Source organism: Leptonychotes weddellii, chromosome 1 (assembly GCF_054177405.1).
Source record: "Leptonychotes weddellii isolate Sample4059 chromosome 1, ASM5417740v2, whole genome shotgun sequence".
Classification (NCBI taxonomy): domain Eukaryota; kingdom Metazoa; phylum Chordata; class Mammalia; order Carnivora; family Phocidae; genus Leptonychotes; species Leptonychotes weddellii.
Genome location: NC_138369.1, coordinates 22,239,321 through 22,253,968, shown reverse-complemented (window position 1 = coordinate 22,253,968; position 14,648 = coordinate 22,239,321). Strand labels below are relative to the sequence as shown.

The 14,648-nt window shown below is 44.2% G+C and overlaps 2 protein-coding genes across 19 annotated transcripts in view; one reads left to right on the top strand and one right to left on the bottom strand.

The window, feature by feature from the left end:
- Positions 1-14,648, bottom strand: part of PXK (PX domain containing serine/threonine kinase like) — a 108,457-nt gene that overhangs the window by 25,620 nt on the left and 68,189 nt on the right. For 5 of the 17 annotated variants that reach the window (XM_081819793.1, XM_081819801.1, XM_081819807.1 and 2 more), the window contains one exon: positions 7,884-8,921. The exons of 5 other annotated variants lie outside the window; for them this stretch is intronic. In XM_081819793.1, coding sequence (XP_081675919.1) covers positions 8,698-8,921 — 224 coding nt within the window. In that variant the 3' untranslated portion in view covers positions 7,884-8,697. Of the gene's footprint in view, positions 1-7,883; positions 8,922-11,468; positions 12,791-14,648 lie in introns of those variants that run through there. 7 more of the 17 variants (XM_081819843.1, XM_081819867.1, XM_081819828.1 and 4 more) reach the window with 4 other exon arrangements.
- PDHB (pyruvate dehydrogenase E1 subunit beta) lies at positions 1,763-6,959 on the top strand. Of its 2 annotated transcripts, XM_006747799.3 has the most exons (10): positions 1,763-1,862; positions 1,942-1,995; positions 3,316-3,423; positions 3,515-3,577; positions 3,678-3,713; positions 3,845-4,130; positions 4,543-4,653; positions 5,188-5,279; positions 5,989-6,130; positions 6,415-6,959. In XM_006747799.3, exons 1-10 carry the CDS (start codon positions 1,821-1,823, stop codon positions 6,558-6,560), a joined length of 1,080 nt encoding a protein of 359 aa, XP_006747862.1. In that variant the 5' UTR covers positions 1,763-1,820; the 3' UTR covers positions 6,561-6,959. The 2 variants fall into 2 exon arrangements, with proteins under 2 accessions (XP_006747862.1, XP_081676024.1); XM_081819898.1 differs by lacking the exons at positions 1,763-1,862; positions 1,942-1,995 and adding an exon at positions 2,147-2,799.

Below are 14,648 nucleotides of genomic sequence, written 5' to 3'. Positions count from 1 at the left end.
TGGGTGGCTCAGTTGGTTAAGCGACTGCCTTCGGCTCAGGTCATGATCCTGGAGTCCCAGGATCGAGTCCCGCATCGGGCTCCCTGCTCGGCAGGGAGTCTGTTTCTCCCTCTGACCCTCCTCCCTCTCATGCTCTCTGTCTCTCATTCTCTCTCTCTCAAATAAAGAAATAAAATCTTTAAAAAAAAAAAAAACAATTACTTAGCAATAAAAAGGAATGAAATGTTGATACGTGCAACAACTTGAATGGATCTCAAGAGCATTAGGCTGAGTGACAATAGCTGATCCCAAAGAGTTACATATTGTATGATTCCATGTATAAAACATTCTTGAAATAATAAATTATAGTGACTGAGAACAGATTAGTGGTTGCCAGGAGTTAGGGGTTGGGGAGGGTGTGACTATGAGGTAACATGAGGGAGGTACTTTGTGGTGATGGAACAATTCTGTATTCTGATTGTGGGAGGAGTTACATGATCTGTACATGTAATACACTTCTATAGTATTATACACCCCCACAAGAATGCATATAAAAACTGATGAAAGCTGGATAAAGTCTCTAAATGAGTTAATAGCATTGTATCAGTATCGATTCAGGGGATTTGACAAGGTACTATGGTTATACGAGACAGTGGGCAAAGATAGGTGAAGGGTACATGGAAACTCTTTGTACTAGTTTCACAATTTCTTGTGACACTTAAAGTCTTTCAAAAGAAAAAACTAAAAGAAAGAGGAGGGGCATCTGGCTGGCTCAGTCAGAAGAGCTTGTGGCTCTTGATCCCCGGGTCATGAGTTCCAGCCCCATGTTGGGTGTAAAGATTATTAAAAACATAATAAAATTAAAAAAAGAAAGAGTAAAAAACTACTGCTATGCTCAACAACATGGATGAATATCCAAAACATTTTGCTGAGCCAGACACAAGAGTACACATCATATAATTCCTTTTATTTCAAGTTCTAACACAAGCGAATTAAGTTACAGTGATGGAAATCAGATCTGTGGTTGCTTGTGGGGTGATGTGTGGGGAATGACTGGGAGGAAACACTGAGGAAACTTTCTGAGATGATGGGAATGTGCATTTTACTGTGTCTAAATTACACCTAAAAAGGTAGGGGGAGTGAAAAGCCCTCTTAATAAATCTCGTTTGAAATGACCAAGCAAAAAAAAAAAAAGATTGGTCAAGCCCATAGACGCTGAAAATTTTGGATGAAGGACTTTCTGACGACTGACAACCCAAACTGACTTGAGGACAACTGGAGATTTGAACAGTAACCACCTGAGAGGGTTCCTGTGAGAACTAAATGAGCTGTAAAGCACTTATCACAGTGCCTGGCACACTGCAGGCGCTTAATGCATCAATGAAAGCTCTGGTTCGCGTTCTAGGCAACGGACTGTGCGCGGTCCCGGGAAGACCGGGCTCATTCATAAGGTGGTTAAGTTCCTATCATTAGAGTGTGCGCAAGCGACACCTGGTGCCCTTAGGGTTTCAGTGCCCTCAAAAGGCTGACCTAACTCTTAAGGTCCCTGCAGCCTTAAGTCATGTTCCAAAGAGGCTGACTTTCGGTCCCCCTGCTTCAAGCACCAGCACTTACGGAGGCGTCCCCGGCGTGCAGCGCGCACTGCAGCAGCCGCCCGCTCCCAAGGAAAGACAGCGGTAGAACCACCCAACGCGCCACCTCAGCCCCGCCCCTCGGCCCCTCACCCCTGAGGGAATGGGCGGGGCACGCAGGCGCCGCGCCCTGCCATTGGCCCGAGCTGGCGGCGGAGGGGGGGCCTAATTCGACTGCCGTCCCGGCGACGGCTAGAGGACACAGTCAAGATGGCGGCAGTGTCTGGCCTGATGCGGAGACCCCTTGAACAGGTAGGCAGCGGCACGCGTGCCTCCGCGCGATCCCTGCCCACCTTGCGTCCCCTCTCAGTGTCCTCTCTCTCTCCGCCAGGTCTCCGGGCTGCTGAGGAGGCGCTTCCACCGGACAGCGCCGGCGGCGCTGCAGGTAGGTGGCCTGGACCCTAGCCGGGGCAGGGAGGGGCCGTCGATCCCGGGGCGGAGGCCGGGGGCGCGCCTGCGCCGTGGGGAGAGGGACGGCAGCGGGCCCTGGAGTCGACGGATTCCCACGTCCTGCTGGAATTCGCCGTGCCTCTGTTGCGACCCAGCGCTGGACACACTACCAGATCACCCCCGCCAGGCTCACTGGGATCTGTGGGCGGTCTGAGTACACTAGACTTGACGCTTCTTCCCTCACCCTCCTTTTAAATTTTTTACTGTACTAAAATATACATAACCAAATTTACCATTTTAAAGTGTATATTCAGCGGCACTAAGTCCGTTTACTATGTTGTGAGACCATCACCACCATCCGTCTTCAGAACTTTATCACCATCACAATCGGAAACTCTACGCCTTAAACAGGAACGTCCCATTTCCCCCTAGCTCCTGGTAACCTCTATTGCACTTTCTGTGCCTGTGAATTTATCTATTCTAGGTACATCCTGTAAATGGAATCCTACAATGTTTGTCCTTTTAGGTCTGGCTTATTTCACTTAGCATGATGTTCTCAAGGTTCACTCATGTTGTAGCATGTGTCAGAATTTCATTTCTTTTTTTAAGGCTGACTAATATTCCATCTTATGCATATACCACATCTTGTTCATCCATTCATCTGTTGATGGACATTTGGGTGTTTTCATCTTTTGGATTTGTGAATAATGCTGCTAAGAACATTGGTGTGCAAGTAGCTGAGTCCATGCTTTTATTTCTTTTGAGCATCTATCTAGAAGTGGAATTGTTGGATCATATGGTAATTCTGTGTTCAACCCTTTGAGGAATTTCCCACCCCTTTTATTTTACTAGAGGATTCTACCAATCTGTCTAGTAAAATAACTTGTAGATTCTGAAGGTAGTGTTTGGAAGTGCCTGGTACCTAGTGAGTGCTCCAAACATAGTCTTACATAGGCTTCCTTAACAGTTCTCTGTCCCACACTAAACCAAGTGTGGAAGTAAAACAACCCAGTATAATTTCTACTTAGGAAACTACTTATGAGCTGGTCTGCTTAGCAAACAGATTTTGTTAAGTTTAGATGCACATCAAGAAAAGTGTTCAGTAAACTTCTCATTAACAAATCCAGTCAGGCTGTATGATAAAAATGTTACTTTTGGAATTCTTTTAACTTTTAAAGAGAAGCCTGTTCTAGTGATAGTTTTTATATTGTATGCTGTAGGCAGCCTAGGTAATTATAAAAGGAGAGAATCTCAGTAGTATCTGAAATAATTCTGTAGTAATCTTTGTTGATTGTTTTCTCCATACCTGTGACAGGTGACAGTTCGTGAGGCTATAAACCAAGGTATGGATGAGGAGCTGGAAAGAGATGAGAAGGTATTTCTGCTTGGGGAAGAAGTTGCCCAGTATGATGGGGCATATAAGGTAACCCAGGATACATGAAAGCAATATAAATTGAGGTGGCTGTTAGCCCCCATATACATTTAAAAGTAATGAGATCATTGTGTAATTTTAGGTTAGTCGAGGCCTGTGGAAGAAATATGGAGATAAGAGGATCATAGACACTCCCATATCTGAGGTAAGCCTTCCGTCAGGAAGCATACCTTTCAGGGGCATGTTAAAGTGTACACTGTTCTGATTTTTATGGATTTTCACTTGTGTTTATGTTTTACTTATAGATGGGCTTTGCTGGAATTGCTGTGGGTGCAGCAATGGTATGTAATCCTCTTTATGAATCTCATCCAAAGAGATTTAACATGACCTTTTAAAAACATTGAATTTTGGAATGGTTGCCACTTTTTATTGCTTTTTAGTTTTTTTAAGATCTTTGTTTTTGATTTGACAGGCTGGGTTGAGGCCCATTTGTGAATTTATGACCTTCAATTTCTCTATGCAAGCCATTGACCAGGTTATAAACTCAGCTGCCAAGACCTACTACATGTCGGGGGGCCATCAGCCTGTGCCCATAGTCTTCAGGGGGCCCAATGGTGCCTCAGCAGGCGTGGCTGCCCAACACTCACAGTGCTTTGCTGCCTGGTATGGGCACTGCCCAGGCTTAAAGGTGGTCAGCCCCTGGAATTCAGAGGATGCAAAAGGACTTATTAAATCAGCCATTCGGGATAATAATCCAGGTCAGTAGAGTCACCCTTAGGTCTCTTTTGAACCTTAAAGAACTAAGTTGAAATCTTTGCCTGGAAGGAAGCCGTTAAAGGCTTCTAGTTAGGCTTAGATATATCATATAAAATGTTAATTAATGATTTACAGATACAGTAAAGACCGTTTTAAAAAAGGTGTTTTTGTTTTTGCTTTTCTGAGTACAAAGGGGCCTGTTAGGTATCTACAACGCTGGTTTAACTACAGTAGATAAAATGAGGACTGACCAGACAATAAATGCCAGCACCTAAATCATCCTCTCAAGGCTACTGGACACAATAGATGTGAGGCTTCCTAATCGGCATGGTGAAACTTTTCACAAAATGAATGATAGTGTTGTATATCCATTTGGTCATGTAGTCACTTCTGTTAAATATTTGTATTTTGCAGTGGTGGTGCTAGAGAATGAACTGATGTATGGAGTTCCTTTTGAATTTCCCTCAGAAGCTCAGTCAAAAGATTTTCTGATTCCCATTGGAAAAGCCAAAATAGAAAGGCAAGGTAAGAGCGCTTATACATGCTTAAATATTATTTGTAATCTAGCCCCTGTTATTTATGTTGGTGAAATTCATTCCTTTTTTTCTTTTTTAAGAGGTGGGGGAGGGTTGGATGGAGAGGGAGAGAGAATCTTAAGCAGGCTCTAAGCCCAGCGCGGAGCCCAACTCGGGCTCAATCTCACGACTCTGAGATCGTGACTTGAGCTGAAATCAAGAGTCAGAAACTTAACCGACTGAGCCACCTAGGCACCCCTGATCAAATTCATTCTTGAGGTTACTGCCCTTTACTTTGATTAGGAAATTAGAGGAGGAGTTCAAGTTAAGAAATGTGTCAAGCTTTGCTCCTACACTTGTGCTTTCCTAATTCTCAGTCCAGTAGATTTGAATTTCATCTCTAGGAAGGCTACCACATTCCTCACCTCCCTGGAACAGAGCTGAGTTGAAGATTTTACAAATGAACAAGAGCCACAGTGGCTGCAGAGCAGTACAACATCTTCAGTTTCAACCTGGCCTCTGATCTGTGACCACTTTGTTTCAGGGACACACATAACCGTAGTTTCCCATTCAAGACCTGTGGGCCACTGCTTAGAAGCTGCGACAGTGCTATCTAAAGAGGGAATTGAATGTGAGGTATGTGGACATTCACTTCTTAAAGAATCAGAAAGTTTCCTTTTAAATCTAAACCCCAGAAACAGGAGTTTGAATTCTGTAACAGGTTAACTAAGTGTAAAATCTTGCTTTGACACTCAGTTCTGCCTCTGCTTGAAACTGGGAAGCTTCTTGCTTTTCAAATACCTAGCTTTTTACCATGTAGGTTCTAGCTCTGTTAGAGTAGTACCTGCTTTCTCAAGTTGGGATCCAACCTTGGAGCTGGAGGTCGGGAGAGGGGCAAACTAGAAATCAGGGTCTAACTCTTTCAGGTCCAGGAAGTACCGCTCGCAGGTTACACTTGGGCAAGATCCGTACCGTGAATCTCAGCCGCATCAGCTGTAAACCAAGGAGAATACGTTTACTGTCCCATCAGGGTGGTTGTGGGAATTACACGTAGTTTAGCACCTGGTGCACGGTGAGCAGTCAGTTGGTAGTTATTAGTTGTTTTGACGAGAAGGAAGTTAAAGCCCAAGAGGATGAGTGAATTCTTAACAGAACCACTTGTGGTAGAAGTAAAGACTTATGTTTTAATTACAATTTCCCATTTTACGTTTTGTTCTTGAATAGGCAGATTTGATTTTCCCAGACCCAGAGATGAACAGGAGACAAAGAGGGGGTGGTACTATGGGCATGAGACGGTATCTGTGCCACGGTGACTCTGTGAAGCGTATCTGTATTGTCTGCTCAGGTGATAAATATGCGAACCATCAGACCAATGGACATTGAAACAATAGAAGCCAGTGTCATGAAGACCAATCATCTCATAACTGTGGAAGGAGGCTGGCCACAGTTTGGAGTAGGAGCTGAAGTTTGTGCCAGGATCATGGAAGGTATTTCAGAGAAAATGGTTCTGGAATGCTCAAGCTGTAATAAACAGTGTGTACCTGGATACTGGATAGAGATCAAAAGCTAGGGGTGGCCAACAGTCTTAACTTTCAACTTGTCACCTTGGCATTTTTCCTTTGGCTAAATATTCTTAAAAAGCCAGAAGCCGTCCCGGTAATTAGTATTCCTTTAGATTTTCTCTCCTTTGGAGAGCCATACCTCCTGTGGGAAGGTGGTGGTGCTAAGTGGCTTTTCTTGCCTCTCTCAGTTGCGCCTCCTTCTCTTCTAGGCCCTGCATTCAATTTCCTGGATGCTCCTGCAGTTCGTGTCACTGGTGCTGATGTCCCTATGCCTTATGCAAAGATTCTGGAAGACAACTCTGTACCTCAGGTTAAAGACATCATATTTGCAATAAAGAAAACATTAAATATTTAGTTTGGACTTGAATTTCAAGTCATTGGGATTTATTTAAAATACTTGCTGTCACTTCACCTGGATCGTACTGTAAGACCTTAGGATTCATAAAGTTATCCCTAAAGCAACAACGCAAATGTTTTTGTACTTGGAAGAAGTTTAAATGTGCTTGTATGTGGAAAAATTCTTCTCTCCTGCCCTAGACTCCATGGGGGTTTTTTTGGTCTATTACAATTACCATGTTCTTTGAATAAGGCTAATGTAAAATTTTACCCTCTCACAAGGACAAGGTATGAATGTGGCAGAGTTCTACAGAAAGATGTATCCAAAAATGACAACTTGTATGTAAAGATGAAAGCTATTATCTACATTTACTGTTAAGATTGTTTTGATACGGAATAAAGGAATTCCTAACTATGACTAATTGTATTTTTATTTTTATTTTTTTAAAGATGTTTATTTATTTACTTGACAGAGAGAGACACAGCAAGAGAGGGAACACAAGCAGGGGGAGTGGGAGAGGGAGAAGCAGGCTTCCCCCTGAGCAGGGAGCCCGATGCGGGGCTCCATCCCAGGACCCTCGGATCATGACCTGAGCCGAAGGCAGACGCTAAACAACGGAGCCACCCAGGCGCCCCTAATTGTATTTTTATATTCTTGAGGTAATAAATGTGGGATGGATGGAGGTCTTAAAATTCTGCTAAGAATTTCTGTTAAGAAATTAGTGACACTAAATCACCTAAACTGCCATCACACTTGTAACAGGAACTTGTCCACAGACTCTTCAAATGCCCAATTGTAATAGGGTTCCGTTCCAAATTAAACCAAAATTCATGTCAGGTATTTTTCCTATTGCCGAAAAATAGACATTCTGCCATATGCTGCCTTCTTTAGAAGTTGAGACAGAAAAGACAGGTTTAAATTAGTTATAGAAGCAAACAAGGGGTGCCTAATTTAAATAGCAAGACAGGATTGTTAGCTTTTAGTAATTAAGAGAGAAAAGATGACACAAATACTCCATGGAACTATTCTTTATAAAAGTTCCCACAAAAAATTCCCACTTCAAAGGCCTAGCCAAGCTACAGACAACACATTTTCTTCACATGGTTTATTTTAATAAAAAATACAGCTAAACATTTATCACAGATTAAATGAAACTATACACAATGACATTCTCTCTGCATAGTAACCAACACTGATGTGTGTACTTGAATTTTTAAATGGATTACTGATAATCCTTTAAAGTGCAATTTATTAAAGGGTTTAAGCAAATCATAGGATAAAGGATCTAATAAATGAGTAACATTAAAAAGATATATTTGGATAAATTTTTCAAAAATCAGAATTGATTTCTATAGATGCCAAATTTACTTGTGTTGTAATAATAACTCCCCACAAACCACAAACTTGACTTTATTGCTGAGGATTAAGGAGATCCTCTGATCGGCAAGAGCTTTTCCTGATGTTTACATTTTCTGCCCAATACACTCTAACTAAAAGGAACTAGGAGTCTAGAGTGGTTGCTTTCACAGCCCTGAGTTCTATAACCACAATGGTATTCCCGTTAGAACCTAGAGAAGGTTCTGGACTAGACTTGCCCCTGTCTATCTGAATGGAAAAGGAAGAACTCAGTTGCTTCTCTCACTCCGCAACATAACTATGCTTTGGACTACAGTGTTAATAATGTCCAAGACAAAATTAGGTAGCAAAAATGGGAGTTATCTAAGAACCAGAAAATGCTTTATAGAGAAATGAGAGGAACATTTCTGGGAGCTGTCTGACAGGTTGGGAGGGATTGCAACCCAAAGGTCATTCACTGCTGTGACTGAACATTGTCACTGTTTTTCTGTCCGTTTCCTTCAGCTGGTGACAAGGTTGACTCCAATATGCTGCTATCCCCAAAAGAAGCCCATTAGAGGATGAACCAGACTCCTTTAAAATGGTAATAAAGGAGCAAAATATTTCTTAAGGCAGAAACGCCAGCCTGACTTTATTCTACTTGAATATTTCCCTCTTGAGAAGCCTCTTGCCTGAGCATCTGCAAAAGAGTCTGCGGCTGTCCTGGCTCAGCAATCATTCATCTGGAAAGAGTACTTCAGGGACTGGAGGTGGGAGGAAAAAACAAAGAACTTTTCCCTCCAAGTGTAAACACGAAGCTTTAGCCGATCTTAGGAGCGCTATGATCACAGGTTTCGGCTTTCCTCAAAGTTCCCTTTTGGAAATTCTGGATGGAGCTGAGTAAGGCCCCGCGGCTCACACCGTTCACAGCCTGGGGCAGGAGCTGTGTAGGCACCTCTGGGCTCGCAGGAAGCAAGGGAGCTGCTGGTGGTGGAGGTGGAGGCGGAGGCGGAGGCGGAGGAGGAGGAGGTAAAGCGGACGTCCCTGGGGGGTGGGGGGAGGAAAGGGGACAGTGAGTATCATCTCTCCCAACACCCCACACACATGCTACTGCTCAGTCCCGGGTAGAAGGGACTTGGATGAGACTGCAAATGTGTTCCCCCAGAGGGACTGAGCTACGGTACTGTACAGTTTTTTAAAATGCTGAACAAGAAAGCTAGAAGCATCAAAGGGGAATTAATTCAAGGTTGCCATTTTCCCCAGATAATAGTCATCTAAGACTGAATATCACAGATTACATGAAACTATACACAGTGACCTTCTCCCTACGTAGATGAGGCTCTAACTCCATTTCCAAATTTTAGCAATGGTCCCAAAAGAAAAGTTCCATCAGCTACTTTAGGCAGGTCCAGGGCACCTACTGAGCTAGCAAGTAAAGACAGACATTTGTATGCACAGAGTTGGACTACCTGAGTATCAATTACTGATAAAGGATGAACATTTCTTTAGCTGCCCCAACACACACAATATTTGAAGGATGTGATTTAATAGAAAATGACAAAGCACTCAGGATTCTAGGCAAGGAACCAGTGCCCGCTGGGTTAAGGGTTCCCCAGGGGCACGTGTCTCAAATAATTTTCTATTAGGCTGCATTAGAGAAATATAAGATGCTAATAACTGTTAACAGTGCAAGATGGGGGGCAGAGGGCTCTCTCCCTGGCAATGGTATTCTCAGGGAGGAGTCTTCCTCAGCACCTTCTTTCCACTGGGGCCTAACCCAGGAACAGAATCGAGCTGCAATAACCCTACATCTTTGCTGAAGCATCAGGAGAGACTCTACCCTGGTGGGCAAGGAGAAGGAAACCGGACACGTATCTAAAACTTCCCTTAGCTTCCAGGCACACGATCATGTGGCAGTTGAATGTTATAATTCTGAATCGACGAATGAATTACTCTCCTAGGACAAAATAAAAACTGAGTACAGCCAAAGACCTGCTTTAAAGAACTTGCTGGTGCCACAGTTACCTGCCCCATTACCTATGAACCTTGCAGCTCTCGGTGACTCCTGTGTCTGTTTCTAGCCTTAGCCTCGGCCCCTCCTAGGGCTACATAGCGAGACATTCTGTTAGGCGTTCTTCCCCTCTAACCTGCTACTGAGCTGGGGTGGTGGTAACAAGTAAACATACCAATCACCACTTGAGTTTCTGTGGATGAGTGGTTCAGGGTCACCAATCAAATTCTTAGGTAAGAGCATCCTTTTTACCGAGGGTGACACATAACAGTTCAAAGTCTTGTATTTCATAGAAAACCACTTACCTTCCTTACATCTTGAGTAAAATACTCAAACCTAAGGCAGCTGAAATTAAAAAATCACATACATACACACATTCATGCTCTGCAATCTCAGAATTCTCAAATGATGAAAATATAGCAATATGAATAAACATTAAATACAGACAAATGAACAAAATGTAATTCTCACTGGTTCCATAGAGTAACAACTAATGAATGAAGTTCTATTGCATTTTCTGCCAGGCTGGCTTATGGAAAAATGTTCCCAGCCTTATGTTACAGGGTTACTAAGATAAAAAGGACTTTAAACCCACAATGATTGCTAAGGTGAGAAGAGCAGGGAGAATAAGCGTGCTAGAAGGGGGTTTTGGAGAGTGGCCAGTGAAATCCCAGGAGGAGGGGGGTGTCTCTGAAGGCTCTTGGGACTCAACAGCAGCACCAAGAGCTCCCAGAGGAGCCGCAGGTGCCGATACCCCGCAGCGCCACCCAATGGCCAGCATCTGGGTTTGACATTCCGTACCAGAAGGGGCTTCAGTTTCTGCCTGCCAGCTTTGTGCTTTGACCTTGGAGAAAAGTCACTGCAGGTTACAAGAAAGAAGACAGGCTCTGGGCTGCAAGTGCTAAAGGCACAGAGCAAGCCATCCAGAGACCCGTTACCCCTCCAGCCCGGGATTCTGGGTGGCTAGAGGTGGGTCTCAGCGGCTGGACCTAGATAGAGAACGAATCTGCTTGGTCCTCACGAGGAGCCGACCCTTGACTTTGGCTGCGTTACCAGCCACTCAAAAATTAAAAGTGCAAATTGACAATCTCAGAGTTTGGGAGGTGGTGGTGGTGCTCAGTACATGGATCTTTATTTTTCCGAGTAAAGGCTGAGACTGTTTTGGCTTTAAAAATGAATCTCCTTGAATATGTAGGTAGCATAAATAAATACACGGTCCCAAGTGTCACCGAGTAACCCATGCTTATGAAGCAAATGAGAAGTGGGGGTCTGTGCAAAAGGAGACGCTGCTCATCCAAGGGTAAGGAGCAAGGTCACCCTGATGTCTGCCCCAGGAGGGCCGGACCAGACCCAAAGGGCCTATCTGTCCCATGAGGCCCAATTTCCTCACTGGGCCTGCAACAACTAGGGCAGATCTTCATGTGTACAACCAGGGCAAGACAAGACCTCATCTTGCCAGCTCAGAACACTCTGGAAGTAGGGAGGAAGTCCCACAGTCAGAAGGTCAGGAGTGGAGGAAGCAAGAACACAGACCCAGGGACTCAGCCTCTGACTATAGGCCCCATCAGGGTTTTTTGGCCTTTTCATTTTACATTCTCTATAGTCCACAAGCTTCCTTTAAAGATTCGCTGGGGCTTAAGCTACAACATGTTCTAACAGTTGGCAATATTGATAGGGGCCCAGTGCAGAGTTGGCTATTGTGCCCGAGGCCAGCATGAGTGCCACCGACTCGTCCCTGCCAGCAGGTACCCAACAGCCCTTATCTCTAGGCCCCAGATAAGACCAGACAGATTCCATGTTACACTGGTTGCTAACTAACTAGAATTTAAATAAAAATTTGAAGGAAAAAAAAAGGTTGGTTGCTAACTGAATTCTCCCTGCTTTGAAAAATACTGGCCTGCAAACCCAGGATGAGGGATGTTCCAAAACAGTTCTCTCCCATCCTACCTACTCTTAGACAAAAATCCCAAAAGCCAACTACTTTACCCTCCCCAGAATCCCATCCACCAAACTAAGGAGAACCTGGCAATCCAGCAGAGGCCCTGGAATGGACCACAGACCGCTGCAGGAAGAGCAAAGGTTCAATCTAGGGTGGAATGCCTTGCTAGAAACATCCTCACCAGCCTCAGCAAAAGGACACCTGGGGGGGGGGGTGCCCTTTCTTTGGGGCCAGTTTTAGCAGTGGGCCATCTACAAGTCTCTGTAGGTGTGAGTTCCTTTGTGGTCTGCGAACGGAAGTGGGGAGACCATGGGGCCACCAGACCAACACCAGGACCTGCTAGCCACCCTCGAGAGGGAACAGAGAGCAGTGACCTCAGGAAGCAGGCAGCCCCACCAGCTCTTGCCAACTGCCTTTGTATTTTGTAGATGAGAAGGCTGCACTCATGTCCCAACTCAAGAATTATTAGGGATGCTTTAAAGAAAACTGTTTTCCCCAACAGTTATAAAAGCCAGTGAATTATCTTCCTGAAACCAAGAACTCAATCGGCTAACACTCTTTCCCTTCATCAGAGTGATAGGGAACCAATATGTTTGCTGCACTAAGACTCTGGGATCCTGTTTTCCAAAACTGAAATATACCAAAATGCCATGTGGTTGATTTGCAGTTTTAGAGCTGTATTTTAAAACTACAATCAGAGTGGAAATGAAGATTTTGAAGGTCATGGTGAAAATGAAATGAATGTAAATGAAGTCACTTGGGTGCTTTTTAAAGATGCTGTATTTCATTTAAATGTTCAGATAAGGAAATTGTCCCAAATCTGCTTTCCCATTTGTTCATCACTTCAGTGATCTAGATGCACTGGGGCCCATTTCACATCCAGAAACAGAGCATCTTTAAAGTTAGAGAAATTAGTATAGCTTACTTTACCGAAAATTCACGTTCAAAATGGTGCATGCTCTACTGAAAACAGCAAAGAGAGAGAAAGAGAAAGAGAGGGGACATAAGTCATTATTCGATTTTAGTGTCATTTAATCAAATAGTAAAAGAGAGCAAAATATTAGTCTGAATCACATGCTGATTATTCTCACTGCCAAACTAGGATCTACTTCACCGCAAAATGCATTGGTTTGTAAACACAACCGTGACCCTTTTAGAACAGGGCAAATATGCTAATACAGTAATCAGAGAGTCAATATGCTAAGAGAGTTGCCAGAGAGTCACTTTCCTCTTCATACTTTTTTCTATCCCCCCTCCCCCCCCCACCCTACCATTTGGGTAGGATTTTTGTTTACAAGCACAATACTCACTTCAGAAGACCAGTGAAGGTTTTAGTTCTCCCCCAGCCCCCGAAAAGTGGAATGGGTACAGGAAGTGTAATTAGTTCTATTGCTAAATAAGGACAGTTTATCAAGAAGGGAGAAAAATTAGAACCCATCACTTTTCTCAATCGAGTCTTCTATAATGTACAATGGAGACGGGTCTTTTTAAAGCTGGGAAGAGCAAGAGCACAGGGTAAGTCTAAGGTGAAACAGCGGCAAGTGGCCCCTCCCTGAAGGCCACTGGGATCTACAGGCTGAATTTCCGCAGTGAGTGACATTTGCTTACTTGTGGCTATAAAACCATTAAAAAGAAAACAAGCAAGGCAAACCTTGTTCTTGTCTTCCTTTTAGCTGACTAGATTCCAGGTTAAATGTGAAGGATAATGCTTTCCCTGACAGTGAATTCCAGAGCTCCTGATGAACGAAGAGAATCACTTCGTCTGGGGAGGGGCTGAGAAATGAGGCCCACGAGGTGCTGGGCGGGCTGACCACTCACAAGGGACAGATCTGGAAGGATGCTGAGGACACTGCCCTGAGCCACCTCCCACACCAGCCTTACCCCCTTGGGCTTGGATGTGGGGAAGGAGGGCTGAAAGAGGGCAGGAGAGCAGAGCCAAAATACTCTTCAGAGAAGCACTGAAGGCAGACCTGTTTGTCCCAAAGATGGCAACTGGTTTGTGTGTGTGTAGGTTTCAAGAAAAAGAGGCAATTCTTATGGCCAGAGACATGGATTTTGAGCCAAGAATGGGTTTCAGACTTTCACCTGGCCAGACACATTCTGGAAACTCCCAACATTCTAAATAAATATCTCTCTTTTTTGTGCCTTATTTATTCTTAACCATCCTTCCTATTATTCAAGCTTTCAGTCACTCTGTGCCCATAAGGCTCTGTTTTCCCTCCTCCATCTCTCTAGATCTGAAACGTTCCTCTCTCTCCACTCATCCTTACACAGAGTTTTCTTATAACTTTTTTTTTTTTTTTAGATTTTATTTATTCATTTGAGACACAGAGATAGAGAGAGAGAGCATGAGCGGGGGAGAGGCAGAGGGAGAGGGAGAAGCAGGATCCCTGCTGAGCCAGGAGCCCGATGTGGGACTCGATCCCAGGACCCCGGGATCATGACCTGAGCCAAAGGCAGACGCTCAGCCATCTGAGCCACCCAGGTGCCCCTACACACTGAGTTTTCTATAAATTGCCAGCTCGCTCTCTCCAAAATGACTGCTTTAAATTATAAGCTGCGAGCCAAAGGGCTAGAATTCTCTTGCAGGGCATTCATAGCTTATACTTAATAGCACGTTACTGGGCGCCTGGGTGGCTCAGTTGGTTAAGCGACTGCCTTCGGCTCAGGTCATGATCCTGGAGTCACAGGATCGAGTCCCGCATCAGGCTCCCTGCTCGGCAGGGAGTCTGCTTCTCCCTCTGACCCTCCCCCCTCTCATGTACTCGCTCTCTCTCATTCTCTCTCTCTCAAATAAATAAATAAAATCTTTAAAAAAAAA

Bases quoted from the DNA above. Each gene is read 5' to 3' on its own strand.
- PDHB (XM_081819898.1), top strand. From the start codon at position 2,548: ATGATGTTCTCAAGGTTCACTCATGTTGTAGCATGTGTCAGAATTTCA. The intron at 2,800-3,315 runs GTAATTCTGTGT...TACCTGTGACAG, and splicing joins TGGAATTGTTGGATCATATG to GTGACAGTTCGTGAGGCTAT. The intron at 5,280-5,988 runs GTATGTGGACAT...TTGTCTGCTCAG, and splicing joins AAGAGGGAATTGAATGTGAG to GTGATAAATATGCGAACCAT.